Source organism: Idiotropiscis lumnitzeri, chromosome 11 (assembly GCF_059441095.1).
Source record: "Idiotropiscis lumnitzeri isolate Australia: NSW breed Sydney's pygmy pipehorse chromosome 11, RoL_Ilum_1.0, whole genome shotgun sequence".
Lineage (NCBI taxonomy): Eukaryota > Metazoa > Chordata > Actinopteri > Syngnathiformes > Syngnathidae > Idiotropiscis > Idiotropiscis lumnitzeri.
This window is the reverse complement of record NC_142401.1, coordinates 7,747,117-7,761,369: the sequence shown is the minus strand read 5'-3', so window position 1 is coordinate 7,761,369 and position 14,253 is coordinate 7,747,117. Positions and strand designations below refer to the sequence as shown.

General features: G+C 40.0%; 2 protein-coding genes across 3 annotated transcripts in view; one reads left to right on the top strand and one right to left on the bottom strand.

The window, feature by feature from the left end:
- fmoda (fibromodulin a) overlaps nt 1-14,253 on the bottom strand; it is a 40,802-nt gene that overhangs the window by 11,668 nt on the left and 14,881 nt on the right. The gene's annotated exons all lie outside the window — the stretch shown is intronic.
- On the top strand, nt 6,216-13,764 carry prelp (proline/arginine-rich end leucine-rich repeat protein). The gene is made up of 7 exons (XM_088308762.1): nt 6,216-6,319; nt 9,433-9,850; nt 9,929-10,114; nt 10,199-10,350; nt 10,941-11,137; nt 12,935-13,010; nt 13,116-13,764. The coding sequence occupies exons 2-7, from the start codon at nt 9,437-9,439 to the stop codon at nt 13,204-13,206; spliced, it is 1,116 nt and encodes a 371-aa protein (XP_088164888.1). The 5' UTR covers nt 6,216-6,319; nt 9,433-9,436; the 3' UTR covers nt 13,207-13,764.

The window sequence follows — 14,253 nt, the reverse complement described above, 5'->3', positions numbered from 1 at the left end:
TGAACAAAAGCATTACAACAATATAGATGTCTTTGAAAAAGCACAGTATTTAGAAAATAAAACATTAACAAGGTTTATTCATTTAAATTTTTTCCAAGTTCGGCGGGCCGGATTAAAACGTTTAACGGACCGAATTTGGCCCCTATGCCGTAGTTTGCCCACGCCTGGTCCAAACATAATCACGGTTTTTGTGACAGCCTCTAAGGCGGGATGACTAAAGCCACATCCATACTTTCCAGGTGACACCACGTCCTCTAAAAGCGTCGCAAAGTGCTTGTGATGGTCCGAGCAGGCTCACGTTGTCTCGGGCCAAGTCCCACTTGAGGTTCGAGTGGTAAACTGGATTTATCCTCTCCATTACCTAATTACATTACGAGTGGTGCACTGTGCAGCCGGCAAGCCCGACACGTTGAAAGTACATCTTGTCAGGTCCACTAAAAAAACAAATGCCGGCGTTCGACATTAATAAGGGCACTTCAGAGGAGCTAGGAGGAAGGCCTACCCGCCCCCCCCCACATGTTTTTTCTCTCTATTAGTTTTACGGCGTTCTCATTAATTCAGTCTTGTTCGGCAAAGCCAGACAACTGCAGCAGTCCTCCAAAAGTTTTTGAGGGACGTTCCAGATGTCACATGTTTATGCTACTAGAGAAAGTGCGACGGGCGGACAGCAAGGAGCCTCATCGTGCAAATTAATTCAGACATTTCCATGATTTTTTTTTTTTAGCTGAAAATCAATGTTATTTGTCACACAACAAAGGTTTTCACATTGCAGCTTATGACTTCGGAAATCAGAAGTGGGCAATTCCGGTCCTCGGTGGTTGCGATCCTGCATGTTTTAGATGTTTGCCTCCTCTGACAAACCTGATTCAAATGATCAGGATCGTCGTCAGCTTCTGCCGAGAAGCTCCTGTGGTGTGAGAACAACAGTAAAATTCCACTGAGCCTCACGAATAACACAAACAAGCGTCATTCAGACTTTGACAGAACCAAAGACAAAGCTCTTTTGTCCGCAAGTATTTGCAGTTATATTAACATTGTTAATGTTTCCAGATGCTTCTTAGTTGGAGTCTGAAAAGTAATTTGGTTCAGAAAAGCCGTGGCAAATTTTAGCAAGCCAAGCAACTTTAAATACTGAAGAGAAAATGTTAGTTCTATCGCCATCATTTGTCTCAGTCAAAGAAAAACACAAAAAGCTATTGGCAACACCAAAAACACCCGCGGAAGGGGCCTGTTGCTGAGTCCCGTTGAGTCAGATTTCTGCTGTTGTGGATTTTTAGTGTTATTTCTTTTGATACTTTAGGAATTTGGAGTAGCTCAACCACCAAAAGGTTTTGAGTGTCGAATTTATGCCCAATAAGAGAAAATCACCAATCCCTGAAACTGGACAAAAAGGCAAACGAAAGATCATTTAAAACTCACAAAAACAATGTTATTATCAAACGTAACTTTACAGGTCTATTTGCAGAGGTGGGTATTACGAACCAGGGACGGAACGGTCCGTCCTGATGCCCACTTTGGGGTCAAAGGATGGAGGACGAATTTTTTTTAAATTCTTTTTTAAACGACAAACTAAGCAAGGGTGGAAGTGTGTTTTTGTCCGGCCCTTTAGTCGTCCCTAACCAGATCAAGTACTGCGTGCATAGAATTAAAATGAAATTAAACTTTAAAATTCTGTTGTGTGTACTGGCCCTTAAACTGAGAGTTCAACTGACCGCGATCGAGCGAGAGAGAGAGCGAGAGACTGGGCAAAAACACAGAAGTGATTTGCGTGGCTGTGTGAAGAAGCAATTGAGAGCCATAATCAGCATTTTATTTGCGCAAAGGGATTGAGTGCAACGAATACAGCCATCTCAACAGTGCGATTCGGTCCGAGCTCATCTGTGAATTTGCGTTGTTTGTAAAAAGCGTCTCCCGGCGTTTCGAATATATATAATACCCGATTTAATAACGTGGTGACCCGCGGCTATTTGTCCGATGTGGATAATGTGCATCCAAATCCATTTTTATGGCTAAATTTCGCTATTGTGGCTTTTAATCAGGTGTGTTTTTGTTGTGCGAATAGGAAATTAGCCTGCTCATGTGTTTTAAATAAATTTTATGAATGATGAAACCTCTGCCGTTAGTGTTTTGTAATGCATGGATGTTTTCACCTTACCTAACTTTAAAAGTTAAAACAGATGGCAAGTTCGGACACTATTTGAACATTAGCAAGCAAGTGTTTTTTTTTTTTTCTTCCTGGAGAAAAAAGGTTTTCTTGACATTTAACATTCCTTCTCAAATCACCAACAATATTATTGGAGTGTGTGCGTGTGTGTGCGTGCTCATGTGTGTGTGTTACCTTCCTGTCTGAAGCTCAGGTAGCCTTTTTTTTCCCATGACTTGCACAGTTGTTGCAGGTTTGAATAAACTGGGGATTTAAAGATTGGGCTTCTGCTGTATTTTCCCTTAAGTAATGATTTTTTTTTTTACATAGAAACTTGTTGAACAAGGCCATCTTACACCTTTCACCGGAAAAAAAAAGTTGGCTGATTGAGCCTCTCTCCGTCCTGAAGATTTTAGAGCTCAAGACACAGTGAAATGGGAACGGTTGAGCTTTACTGGTTCCACTGGTCCATGATGATAATTAAACTCCAACTCCAATAAGGGATAACGTGATACGTTTATGTCTCTACTGAGATGATTGAACAATCTTTGCTGCGTATAAAGGGCAACAGACTTCATTTTTTTTTTCAACTTCTGGCAACAATTAAATTTTGAACTGGCTTCAGAAACAACATACTTGAAACAATGCGCCTATGAAGACACAAGCTTCACTCAGTCATCTGGTCTGACCATGACGCCAAGTCAACTGTCAGGCGGTAGAGATTAAAAGCTTATATAGATGCAGGGCACCACATCAGAAAATACGAGAGGAACATCAACGGACTGTTTTATGGGTAAACACAAGCGTTTTGACTACTGGAGGATGTTGAAGTGTGCCGTCAGATTCATCAACTGAATTTCAAACACATGCAAAAGGTTTTGTCATCAATGTTGGTAAGTTCAATATAAAAAAAAAAAAAAACATTTAAAAGGCAGCTGAAGGTCCCCGTGTAATAAAACAAACAAAAACAATTTACTCATTCACTCGCCATAGAAGCATTTTTTTTTTAGAACATTTTTCTTGCATTCGGGTCAAGTGAGGCAGTGACCTGCCAGATCCAGTAGGTGGCACTGTGGTGACAATAAGCTCGTTGTGTATGTCAAGTCTGCCACCTACAGGAATGGAGTGGCCTTGGTGGAAATCTATTCTATTCAATATCATTTTTGAAAATTTAATTGCGTATTTATTGTGGTCCATATTTGTTGTGTGACAGGGAAGCAGAAGTATAAAACGCAAGAAATTGTTTCCTGTTTCATGAAGACATAAATTCTCCAGTCATATTCCACAAGACATCGCATTTGTGTCACCAGTCAGTGATTCATTACAAAAATATTTTTTTATTTTTTTTTTGGGAGATTTTTTTTTTTTGTAGGCCAGCAGTGACACAAGTAAAAAGCTGAGAGTAAGCATTTTAACAGCCAATACTGTCGGCTCCCAGACTTCAGAGACGTGGATTTTGGCCTGACTTTTGCGAGGCCAATTGGGTGCGGCATGTCAAAGACAAGAATGTTCACACACAGCTCACAGGATGTGATGTTGTCTCATTTCAATGTGCGCAACAATATTTCAGGAGAACTCCATCAATGATGAAGGGGGAATTTACGTCCTCTCCTCTGTTTTTTTTCTTCGCCTAAATCACGCTTGCCTTCTTTCAATCATCAACAGAAACTGCTCTGGAGATGACAGCCTGTTGTTGGATGGCTCTTTGATTATGAAACGCATTTTGGACCCGAGCCTGACGCTGCCTCGCTCACCATCTCATTGGAAAGCATCTGCTTCATTTTCTAAAAGCGGGCAAAACGGCCGCAGCTTGTAATGTTTCCTGCAGTAAAAGCAAGTGTGAGCCCTCAATAAATATCGCTCCTCTAGAATCAACAGGTGAGAAGCTCAGTGCAAACATTCGGCCCTTTGTTGTCCATCTGTGCGGATTTGAGCGCTGCGAGCCAGACGACTTGCATTCCAGAGGCCATGTGACTTAGTTTGCACACGCACAAACTAACCGCACAAATAGTCTTGTATATTTAGCACTTCTAATGAAACTATTCAAACATCCCACTGATGCATTTTGTCGAAATAACCACAACAAACAACACTGTGCTTATGTCTAAATCTCCTTAAAGTTTGATTTCCAACATTTATGATGGATTAAAACACAAATTTTTCTTTTGTACGCATAAAGATGACTTCCGCTACACTGCATACTTAAAAGCATTAAAAAAGAGAAATCAACTTTAACCAAAACGAGATGATCACAACAAATGACTGAATCGAAATATTTTGTTGTTGCATTTCTGGTTGAGGTCAGTCATAACCAGATGTTTGGCCAGCTGTGCTCTGTCACAAGCCTGGGGACTGAATTCATCTGTTCCAGGCCGTCAACCTGGTCAAACTCTTCATCAACTGTACAGGCAATTTTGAATAATTCTTAATCAGGTGGAATGGTGGGAATGAGAGTTCCCCAAAAATGGAAGACTCTTCATCGTCCATTGGTTAAATCTGTGAGTGCAGGACTGGACTCTGCCATCTTTTGGACCCAAGAAGGTGCTATTTAATCATTATTTTCCGCCCGTTTAACCAAAACCGGCCCCCTATTTTGAAAGAGCTGCCCATTAACCCAGTCGTGGGCAAACTACGGCCCCGGGGCCACATGCGGCCCGTTAAACGTTTTAACCCGGCCCGCTGAACTTGAAAAAAATGAAATGAATAAACCTTGTTTATGTTTTATGTTCTAAATACAGTGGTTTTTCAAAGACATATATATTGTTGTAATGATTTTGTTCACTTTTATTTCAAATTAAATGCATTTTTTTCTCTGATGAGGTGAGGTTACCAAAACACTCCATCCATCCGCTCCTGGTCCGGCCCCCTCTGTCAAATTTTACAACCCATTGTGGCCCGCCAATCAAAAAGTTTGCACACCCCTGCATTAACCCATTTACAATATCGTGAGTCTATATTTAGAATAGAAGATTTGATTCTTGCTCATAGTAATAATTTTCGCATCAGCAAACGACACGGCTAATATTTTGTAATACAAGCAGGAACAAACTGAAGCAAAAAGCTGCATTTGGAATTGAGAAAAATGAAAAGATTGTACTTTTTTCCAATATAATTTGAATCAAGGGGCTTTTAGTTGAAGTATGTAAAACAGAGTCAGCTCTAATTAGCTGTTAGCTAGCAAATGCATGATATAGAAGTTGCGCAAGCAAAGCAACAACAAACAAAGTGGCATTATCTAATAAATTAATGCTTTCTGCTTCAACTTGATCCTGCGTATATTATGAATGCAGTGATTATCATTCTGGATATGTTTGCGTTTCATTTCATGCAACCCTGACTGTGGATGGGATGATAAACAATGACTTCTCCCATTCAGAACACATTGCGAGCATGTGTAGATATGCGCATGCGGGGCAGCCTAAGACAAAATGCCAGAGCGGATTTTCTGTGCCAGTCCAGCCCTGAGTGAGTGTGAATGGACGTTTGTCTACATTGCGCCTTGAAATTGGCTGGTGACCAATCTAGGGTGTAGCTCGTCACTTGCCTCAAAGTCAACGGGCAAATGGCCCAGCACCCACTGAAAAGCATCAGAAGAGTCGAAAGCAACTGACGTGCTGTGTAATAAACCTTAAAACCGTTGAGAACAAATGATGGCTTTGGAGTCTGGCACATTTAACTTGCAAAGAAAAGAAAGAAGCCGTGGATGCAGTTTGCAGTTGGATGCTGCTAATGAGAACCACATGATGAGACGTGAGTGCCTTCATCCAAACAATAGAGGAGAGAGAGAGCGAGAGACAAAGAGAGAGAGTGGAAAAGGCCAATGCAATCACAGCTGGGCGTCTCTGAATGTTCCATCTTTCCCACGTTTTTGCATCCATGCAAATACACCACAACGGACATGATTCTAGTTTTGTCACTGAAGGAAATCAAAATTGGACTCTCTCAAGAATAAAAAGTCATGGGTCGTGAAGAAAGAACCAGTGTGACCTTGAGAGGGAACGAAGCCAAACAGCTCAAAGAGAGAGAGAGAGAGAGAGGGAGGGAGGATGGGGAGGGTGAGGGACAGAGAGGAAGAGAGGGAGTGGACAGCTCGAGAAGGAAGGAGGGCGAAAGGCAGAGAGAAGAAGAAAAGACACAACTTGCGACTTGACAAAAGAGGGCAGGTACCAAAGGCAGGTAAGGAACTTTATTTGTTTTTGTTTACAGTGATGTTTGGGTGTGAAAACAGAGGGTGTGTTGTGGAATGAGACTGTTGGCACGTGGACAGCATGTGTTTCCATGGCGACGCATGTGCTTGTGCCATACCTGCCACCCCGTGGTACTCCAGGAGATCCCAATTTTCCTAATGTGTTCGTTCCAAACCCCCCCCCCAAAAAAAAAATGACCACAATTGTTCCTAAAGCGATTTTGCTTGATGCTGATTTATTCACAATTCCCCTCAAACAATAAAGCACGCATTATCTTACCACCACATCCCTCAATTTCGCTGATTTAAAATATTTTATTGACTGCATTGATTCTACCATGCAAGTTTGTCTTCGCACACCCAGATGGATTTGCAGATTTTTTTTTTTTTTTGCACAACCAATGCAGGCCAGTGTTATGGGGGGATCGCAGCCACACCCACATGAGAACATTTTTGGCAATCACATACTAAGACTAATGCAGAGAGTGTGTTGGTGAGGAGGGCTTCAAAAGGGGGCACACGATTGCTTCTTCCGCAATTCCTTGCCTATGAGCCAGATTGTACACGAAAGACGTGAAAGCAGCTCAACTATGCCCTTTGGATGACATCACACTGAGCAACATCTTATTATGCATGGATTTTGTGTCGTTTACTCACAAATGACTCAAATATTCATTTGACCACATCGACTGCGGTTCATGTTTTTTTTAACAATCCAAGATGGCTGTTATGTGTTTTTGATTATCGTTTGATCTTCAGTTGCGGCATGCTGGACTATCTCCTTGTATACTGCTGTAATGTAACTGACATGTTTACTCGTGCACCGTACGAATATTGTGCATCAAAGAATCACTTTTGCGATTCAAAACATGCAAGAGGACTTGTTAGTCCACAGACGCACCATTTGGCGCACCTGCGCACTCTGATCAAGAAAGAAAATGCTACTGTTAATCGGTTAGCATGCCTCACAGTTACCAGGTTGAGAGTTTGAACTTTGACTCAGGATTCTTTCCGTGTGCTAGTCTGGATTTTTGCCAGGTACTCCTACATTGCTGAAAACATGTGTTTATATATATATATATATATATGTATATATATATATATATATATATATATATATATATATATATTAGAGCTGTCAAAGTTAAAGCGTCAGGTAAAGACCGATTTATCCATTAAAAAATTGCCTGACGGCTCAACGTAGAAAATACCAAATTCAAATACTATATTAGTTTAGGTTGTAAACTGATGTAAATGTCCAAATGATATGTTAGTTCACCACATTTTCATTTGTCCAAGCAACATGCCCAAATTAAGTAAATCAGAAGGATAAAAATTATTATTTTTTTCACTGTCATCCCCATCATTCAACCCACTTTTTTAAGAGTCACACATCTAAAATGACAAAAAAATATATATTTAAAAAAAAATAAAAAAGCATTGCTTTCCCATTGTATTTTTAGTATATTCTGCAGTCGACTGAAAAACAGTGGGGGGACCACCAATGGGCCACAGACTGTATTTTGGATACCACTGCTGTAAATTGTCCATAGGTGTTAAGGAAAGTCTAAAAGTTTATACAACTCAATTTACGCAGTACTAATCAAAAGTTTGCACTCAGTTGCTATTGTCAGTCTCAGAATGGAGGAAGCAGGGCGAGTTCTTTTGGTGTCCGGTGTGGAACGGGGGTCTGGAAGGCTCTGGATGACTGAGAGGGAAAAGGAAGGGCAGTGGCAAGATTCGGCGTCAGAGAAAAGTTCTTATTTGTTTTTCCAGGCAGAACAAATGATGTCTGGGAGGTTCCTGCACCGTGATTCATAAGATATGTTTACCTAATGCTCGAAAGACTTGCCTAACTGTCCTAACAAAGTGATTAGAATAAACTGCCGTTCGGCCTGACGGGTGCCCAGCTGTAAACTTGTATTTTCTTCCACTGTGAGTGGTGAAATTCCCCCATGAGGCTGCATTCGTGGTGATGTCAGCGTGCACATACTGCAGCCATAAGCAGCTATATGTAAGCTTATTAGTGAAAGTGCACACGCAAAGACTCCGGAACTTCCAAGCCTGCTGTCTTCCCTTCTTCAAGTCTCCCTCGGGAGCAGCCCTGATAAAAGAGTCTTTATTCCCGATTCTTTAAACACAGCATTCATTTTTTTTTCTTAACTATTAATTTCCCGCCTTATAAACGGATTCCTGCTCACTCACCAGCGCTAAATAAGAAGCAATTGATTATGTTAAACGGAGTACAATAAAAGTGGACAGTGCCGTTTTTTTAATTTTTTTTTTATTCTAATCACATATTCTGAAAATATTCTATAAAGTTAGTCTTTCTTAATAGGCCTCAACATTAGGTACACTTGCACACAGGACATCTTCTGGTTACATGGATTTAGGATGCGTTGTATTTTTTTGGTCTATAAGGCGTACTTAAAATAAGTTTTTAAATCTTTCGTTCTTAAAATGTTCTCAAAACTACACAGTGAGCCTTATAATCGGGTGCGCCTTATGTGTGGGTGTCGAGTGGACATGAAATGAATTTGACTTATTTGCTGTACTGGTTCTGGTTTCCCTTAATGTGCAGCGGTGCGCCATAAAAGTCAGAAAAATATGGTGGTTGATTCAGTATGTAAGTCATACACACATGATCTGGTTAAATCATACAACATATTTATTTTCTATTTAATTATTTAATCTTTAATTATGTTATTTTATAATAATAATAATAATAATAATAATAATAATAATATTAATAATAACAATAATAATAATACGTATTTTTATTATTATCATATAATATAATAAAATTATTGTTATATTACACTGGAGCGGGGAGCTCTCTAATCTCATTGCACACTGAGTACAATGACAATAAAGGGCATTCTGATTCTGATAAAAATAATAATTGCTTTCATAACTGGCAACGTAGCTAAGTTATTACCATACTATATATAGTGATTTGATTTCATCAATTTGTGTGGATTCTCTTCAAATTTGGCAGAACACCAACCCACAAACCAAAAAAACCCATGTAAGTGAGATAACATCCTTGGGGGATGTCAAGAAAAACAAAACAAACAGGAAACCTGTGTTGATGTTTATTCAGGAGCATGAAGGCCCCCACCGGATTTTTCTCTTCCTTGGTGCTGCTCCTTCTAATAGGAGCAGTGCTCGCCCAGAGGCCTCGGCCAAGGAAACCCACCAGGCGCCCGACCACGCCCAGGCAGCCCCCCGTCCCCCAACCCGAGCCGCGGGAGCCAACGGACTTCCCCCCGCTCATCCTCGGCCCGCCTTCGCCCTACCCCGACTGCCCCAGGGAGTGTCTATGCTCGCCAAGCTATCCCAACTCTCTCAACTGCGAAAACCGCAACATCCGTGTGATCCCTGCCATCCCGTTGAGAACCCACTATCTGTACCTTCAAAACAACTACATCTCAGAGGTGACGGCAGAACCTTTCGCAAATGCCACGGACGTCCGTTGGATCAATCTGGCGAACAATCGCATTCATCGGATCGACAAACAAGTAAGACAGCTCCCTTGCTTGGTGCAACTTGCGAAATGCCTGCAACATCGACGCTGTTCTATTTATATCTTTGTGTAGGTGTTCCAGAAGATACCTGCACTGTTGTACCTCTACGTTCAACGCAACCAGCTGAAAGAGGTGCCCTCGGGCCTCCCGGCAAGTCTGGAACAGCTCCGTCTCAGTAAGAATCGTATTTTCAGAATACCTGCAGGCGCCCTCAGCAAGATGGGGAACCTGACCTTACTCGACCTCTACCACAACCAGGTGAAATTCCCAATTTCGATACAGCTGTGCGTGGGTGTGTGTGTGTGTGTTCTTTGTGCATAACGGTGACGTCTTTCCTGCCAGCTGAGCGACCTGGACAGGAACACCTTCAAGGATTTGTCCAGCCTGATGCAGCTCAATTTGGCTCACAATGCGCTCAAAAAGATGCCCGCCGGCGTGCCGAGGACCCTCATACAGCTTTTCCTCGACAAAAACCGCATCGAGGACATCCCAAAGCAAGTATTCCGAGTCCATGTGGCTACACAGTGAATAAAATCACATCGGAACTCACGGGGATCAACATTATTCATTTTTTATTTTTTTTTCGTGTAAAATAAACAGGTGGGGTACCCGATTAATTCTTTTGTTTTTGAGTGAAAACTGAAACATATATATATTCATAAAAAATGTCAAATTGTCACTCGGCAGACTTCACCGGGCTCAGAATTTGGAACCCATGAGTCAAACCCCACCAGGATGTTTTAGTGATAAATCAGATAGGGACATGTTGGAGAAATTAATTTTTTTACACACTACGCTAACAATTTTGAAAGCCTGAATCGGATTAAATATCAGAATCAAAAATGTCTATTGTAACAAATTGTACTTTTAGGACATTATCACATCTGTAATCTGTAATAAATAATAAATATATTTTGGATAGAAGGAAAAACAAAGTTTCACAAAGATAATCTGACGTCTGTTTTATTCCGGTCTTTAACTACTAGACTAGGTGTCCTATTTCAAAGTTTGACGTCTGTGTTATCATGTGGTGCAGCCATGTTTTGGAATACTAAATTTTAAGAAAGGTTATTCCCCTATTCAGAGACTACTTCCAAGACTTCTCTCACCTGGCCTTTGTGAGGCTCAACTACAACCATCTGAGTGACAAAGGCGTCCCGAGGGCCGTGTTCAACATCTCCACCTTGCTGGACCTGCAGCTCGCTCACAACCAGCTGGCCTCTATTCCACTCTTCAGCACTCACCTGGAGCATCTGCACCTCAACCACAACACCATCGAGAGTAAGTCAAAGGCAGTTCGCTGGAATGCGTTGCGTAGGCTTCCTTATTTTGGGGTCATAAATCTACTGCAACCGCAATTGGCTGGCAACCAGTTCAGGGTGCACCCCGCTTCTGGCACATCGTCAGCGAGGATAGGCCCCAGCACAACCCATGACCCCGGTGAGGATAAGCGCTACAGAAAAGGGATGGCTGCATGGAATTCGACTATTATGCTCTCCGCCACATCAGACAAGACAAGACTTGTGTAATCAGTAAAGTGTGGTAGATGTCTTGAATTTGGTATCAGCTTAAAATAGAATTATTTCCATATCAATAAAACGCAGTCCGAAAGTATAATTGAACAGCTCAACCGCTGGAAACTATTTTTTTCCGTGACCTTTTTAAATAATGTTGCTTTTATAATCACACGGGTTTGTAAATATTTAGCTATATATGTGTTAGAGCTACTTTTTTTTTTCCTGCACTGGATTTTTAACTGTGTCATAGTCAGATCTAATTTGAGATAAGGGTGGCAGAAAAGTCAACTCAATTCACTTCACAGGAAGCAGCAGATTTGGCAGATAATGAACAATTCTTGAAAAAAAGAGACTAAGTGATTGTTTCGAGCTGTTTAATGTTTAAATGCGAATGGCATCGATAGGCTAATGAATAGCGTCGAGGTCACAGTGGTAAATCTTTAAGCAAACGGTGATCACTTTAAATGGACTCCCATTTAACATGAGTTTGAACGTGATTGGTTAATTCTGATTAGAGCCACGTCTGCACTATTTTTTTACTTCTCTCTAAAATGTGAAACAAAAATCACTTTAGTTGTTCAGATTATAGGGTCACATTAAGGTGGCAAAAGTTCTTCATATTCTTATCGTGATCTTTTTTCAGATCGTAATAACCGAGCATTTAAAGAGGGGGTGTGTAGACTTTTTATATCCATAATTCACACAAGGCATTAAAATAAGTGATAAAATCCATATTCCTACAACAAACAAGATCAAGTTTTTTACAAAAGGGAAAATTCAAGCAAAGTTTTGCATTTCAACACACGCACTGGTGATATCAACCAATTTCCAAAAAGCCTCAAATAAATCTATAAATAAATAAATAAATAAAATAAATCTACAAATATATATATATATATATATATTATAAATATATATATATATATATATATATATATATATATATATATAAAATATAATATAGAAGAAATGTGCAGGTTTTTTTGTATTTCTTTCTTTCTTTTTTTTTTTTTTTTTAATATCAAAAGTGATAGTTTCAACCCGGCACTAAAATTCCCCCTGAGGCGTTACACTCAATCTAAATGCAGACAGTTAAACCACGACTGGTACAAACATAAACTTTATTTTATTATGTGTTTGTTATGGTCCCCACATATGGTTTACTGTTTCTATTTTTAGATGAATATCATTGCCAAATTTCAACCTGTGACAAATACAATTGTATAATATTTGGACATTTGAGTAATTACACAGTACGATCCTGTCAAGTCCAAATATGTTATTATGCTTTCATTTGAACTTTCATAGACCAAACTATTTATACTTCATCTGTGTAAACTAAAGCTGAGGTCTGCTACATTAAAAAGCTACATTATACCAAAGACATAACGAACATTTAGTAATGTCAACAAATCACCTGCACCACACCTTATTTCCCTTTGTACGTTTACAACCTCCAGGCAAGTGCACTTTGAAATTACTTAAGATTTGAATTCTGTAATGTTGTAACCGTAGACGGGCTTGTCTGCGAATCACTCAAACATACGCTTCGTACCGACAGAGATCAACGGCACCCTGATCTGCCCACGCAGCCTGCAGGCCGACACGAGTGACCCCAGCCATATTCCCAAGCTAAGGTAAGTCCAATGACGTACCCAGCCAAAACAGAAAATGCAGATGTTGACTTTGAGGGAGCAAAACATCTTTGATGGACATGTTAAGTCACGTTGGTGTTGCTTCAGGTACCTGCGCTTAGATGGAAATCAACTCAGCCCGCCCATACCGCTGGATGTCATCATGTGCTTCAGAAACCTTCACTCCATTGTTATTTAGGGAAAGTCTGCTTTGAAGCGAGGAGGCGTGCACTCGCACACTCACGCTATCATCCAAACCAGCTCCACACGTGCTCTTTGTGAAACTGTCTCTGGGCTATACGGCAACGTCGTGGAAGGTTCCAAAGTTTCGCTGATTTCACAGCTAGCACAAATATGTCGACTTGAGGAGTTGCTACATGCTATTATGGTTGTTAACAAAAATATCCGAAGACAAATGCTTGAAAAGCCTGAAAATACAGGTGCATTGACGGACACGCTTCACATATGTAGTTAGTATGTTCATAAATAGATAGAGGATAAAAAAATAAATAAATAAAAATGTTAACTACTGTGTAGTTGGAAGTGTCCCAAATTTGCATGCATCATTCAAGTTATTCCAATTAAAATTTTATCATATTTTTTCTTCCCTGTATAAAGGTTTGTACAAATAATTAAGTGAATAAACGGAATTTATTCAAAATTAATAAACTTTTTCTTTTTTTTTTTTCTTTTTTTTTAGATGTAATGATGGATGCATTTGAATCTTTTGTGAATAAAATGTACTGGCATGCAAGCACTTTTTTGTGAACTGTCTTATATTATTGGTAATAACACGCAGGCTTATAACAATGGTAGTACACGTCTACGATTTTGTTATAACAACAAGACATTGCAAGTGCAATCTACACAAGGACACACTTTCTCTCATTTTGTGTGCAGCAGTGAAAGTGAGTGTTTGCAAAACAGGTATGACAGGGCAGAAAGTGCAGCGTGGGAAATGATGACATCACTTGCGGCACAACTAAAGCAGACACAATTACGGCGAATGGTTAAACAACAATAACACAATGCCGGAGCAAAAGAACTGAAAAAAAAGTCATTGTTGGGTGACGACGTGTTAGCAAATGCTCAATGTTGAATTAAAACAATCCTTAACTCATTCAATACCACTGACGGATAAATACGTCAAAATCCATTTTTTTTACTGGGCTGGTTGTGAATGAGTTAATTGCTTAAATATAAGAATCAATATTCCTAAAAATACATTTGTTGTTTTACCATCAAG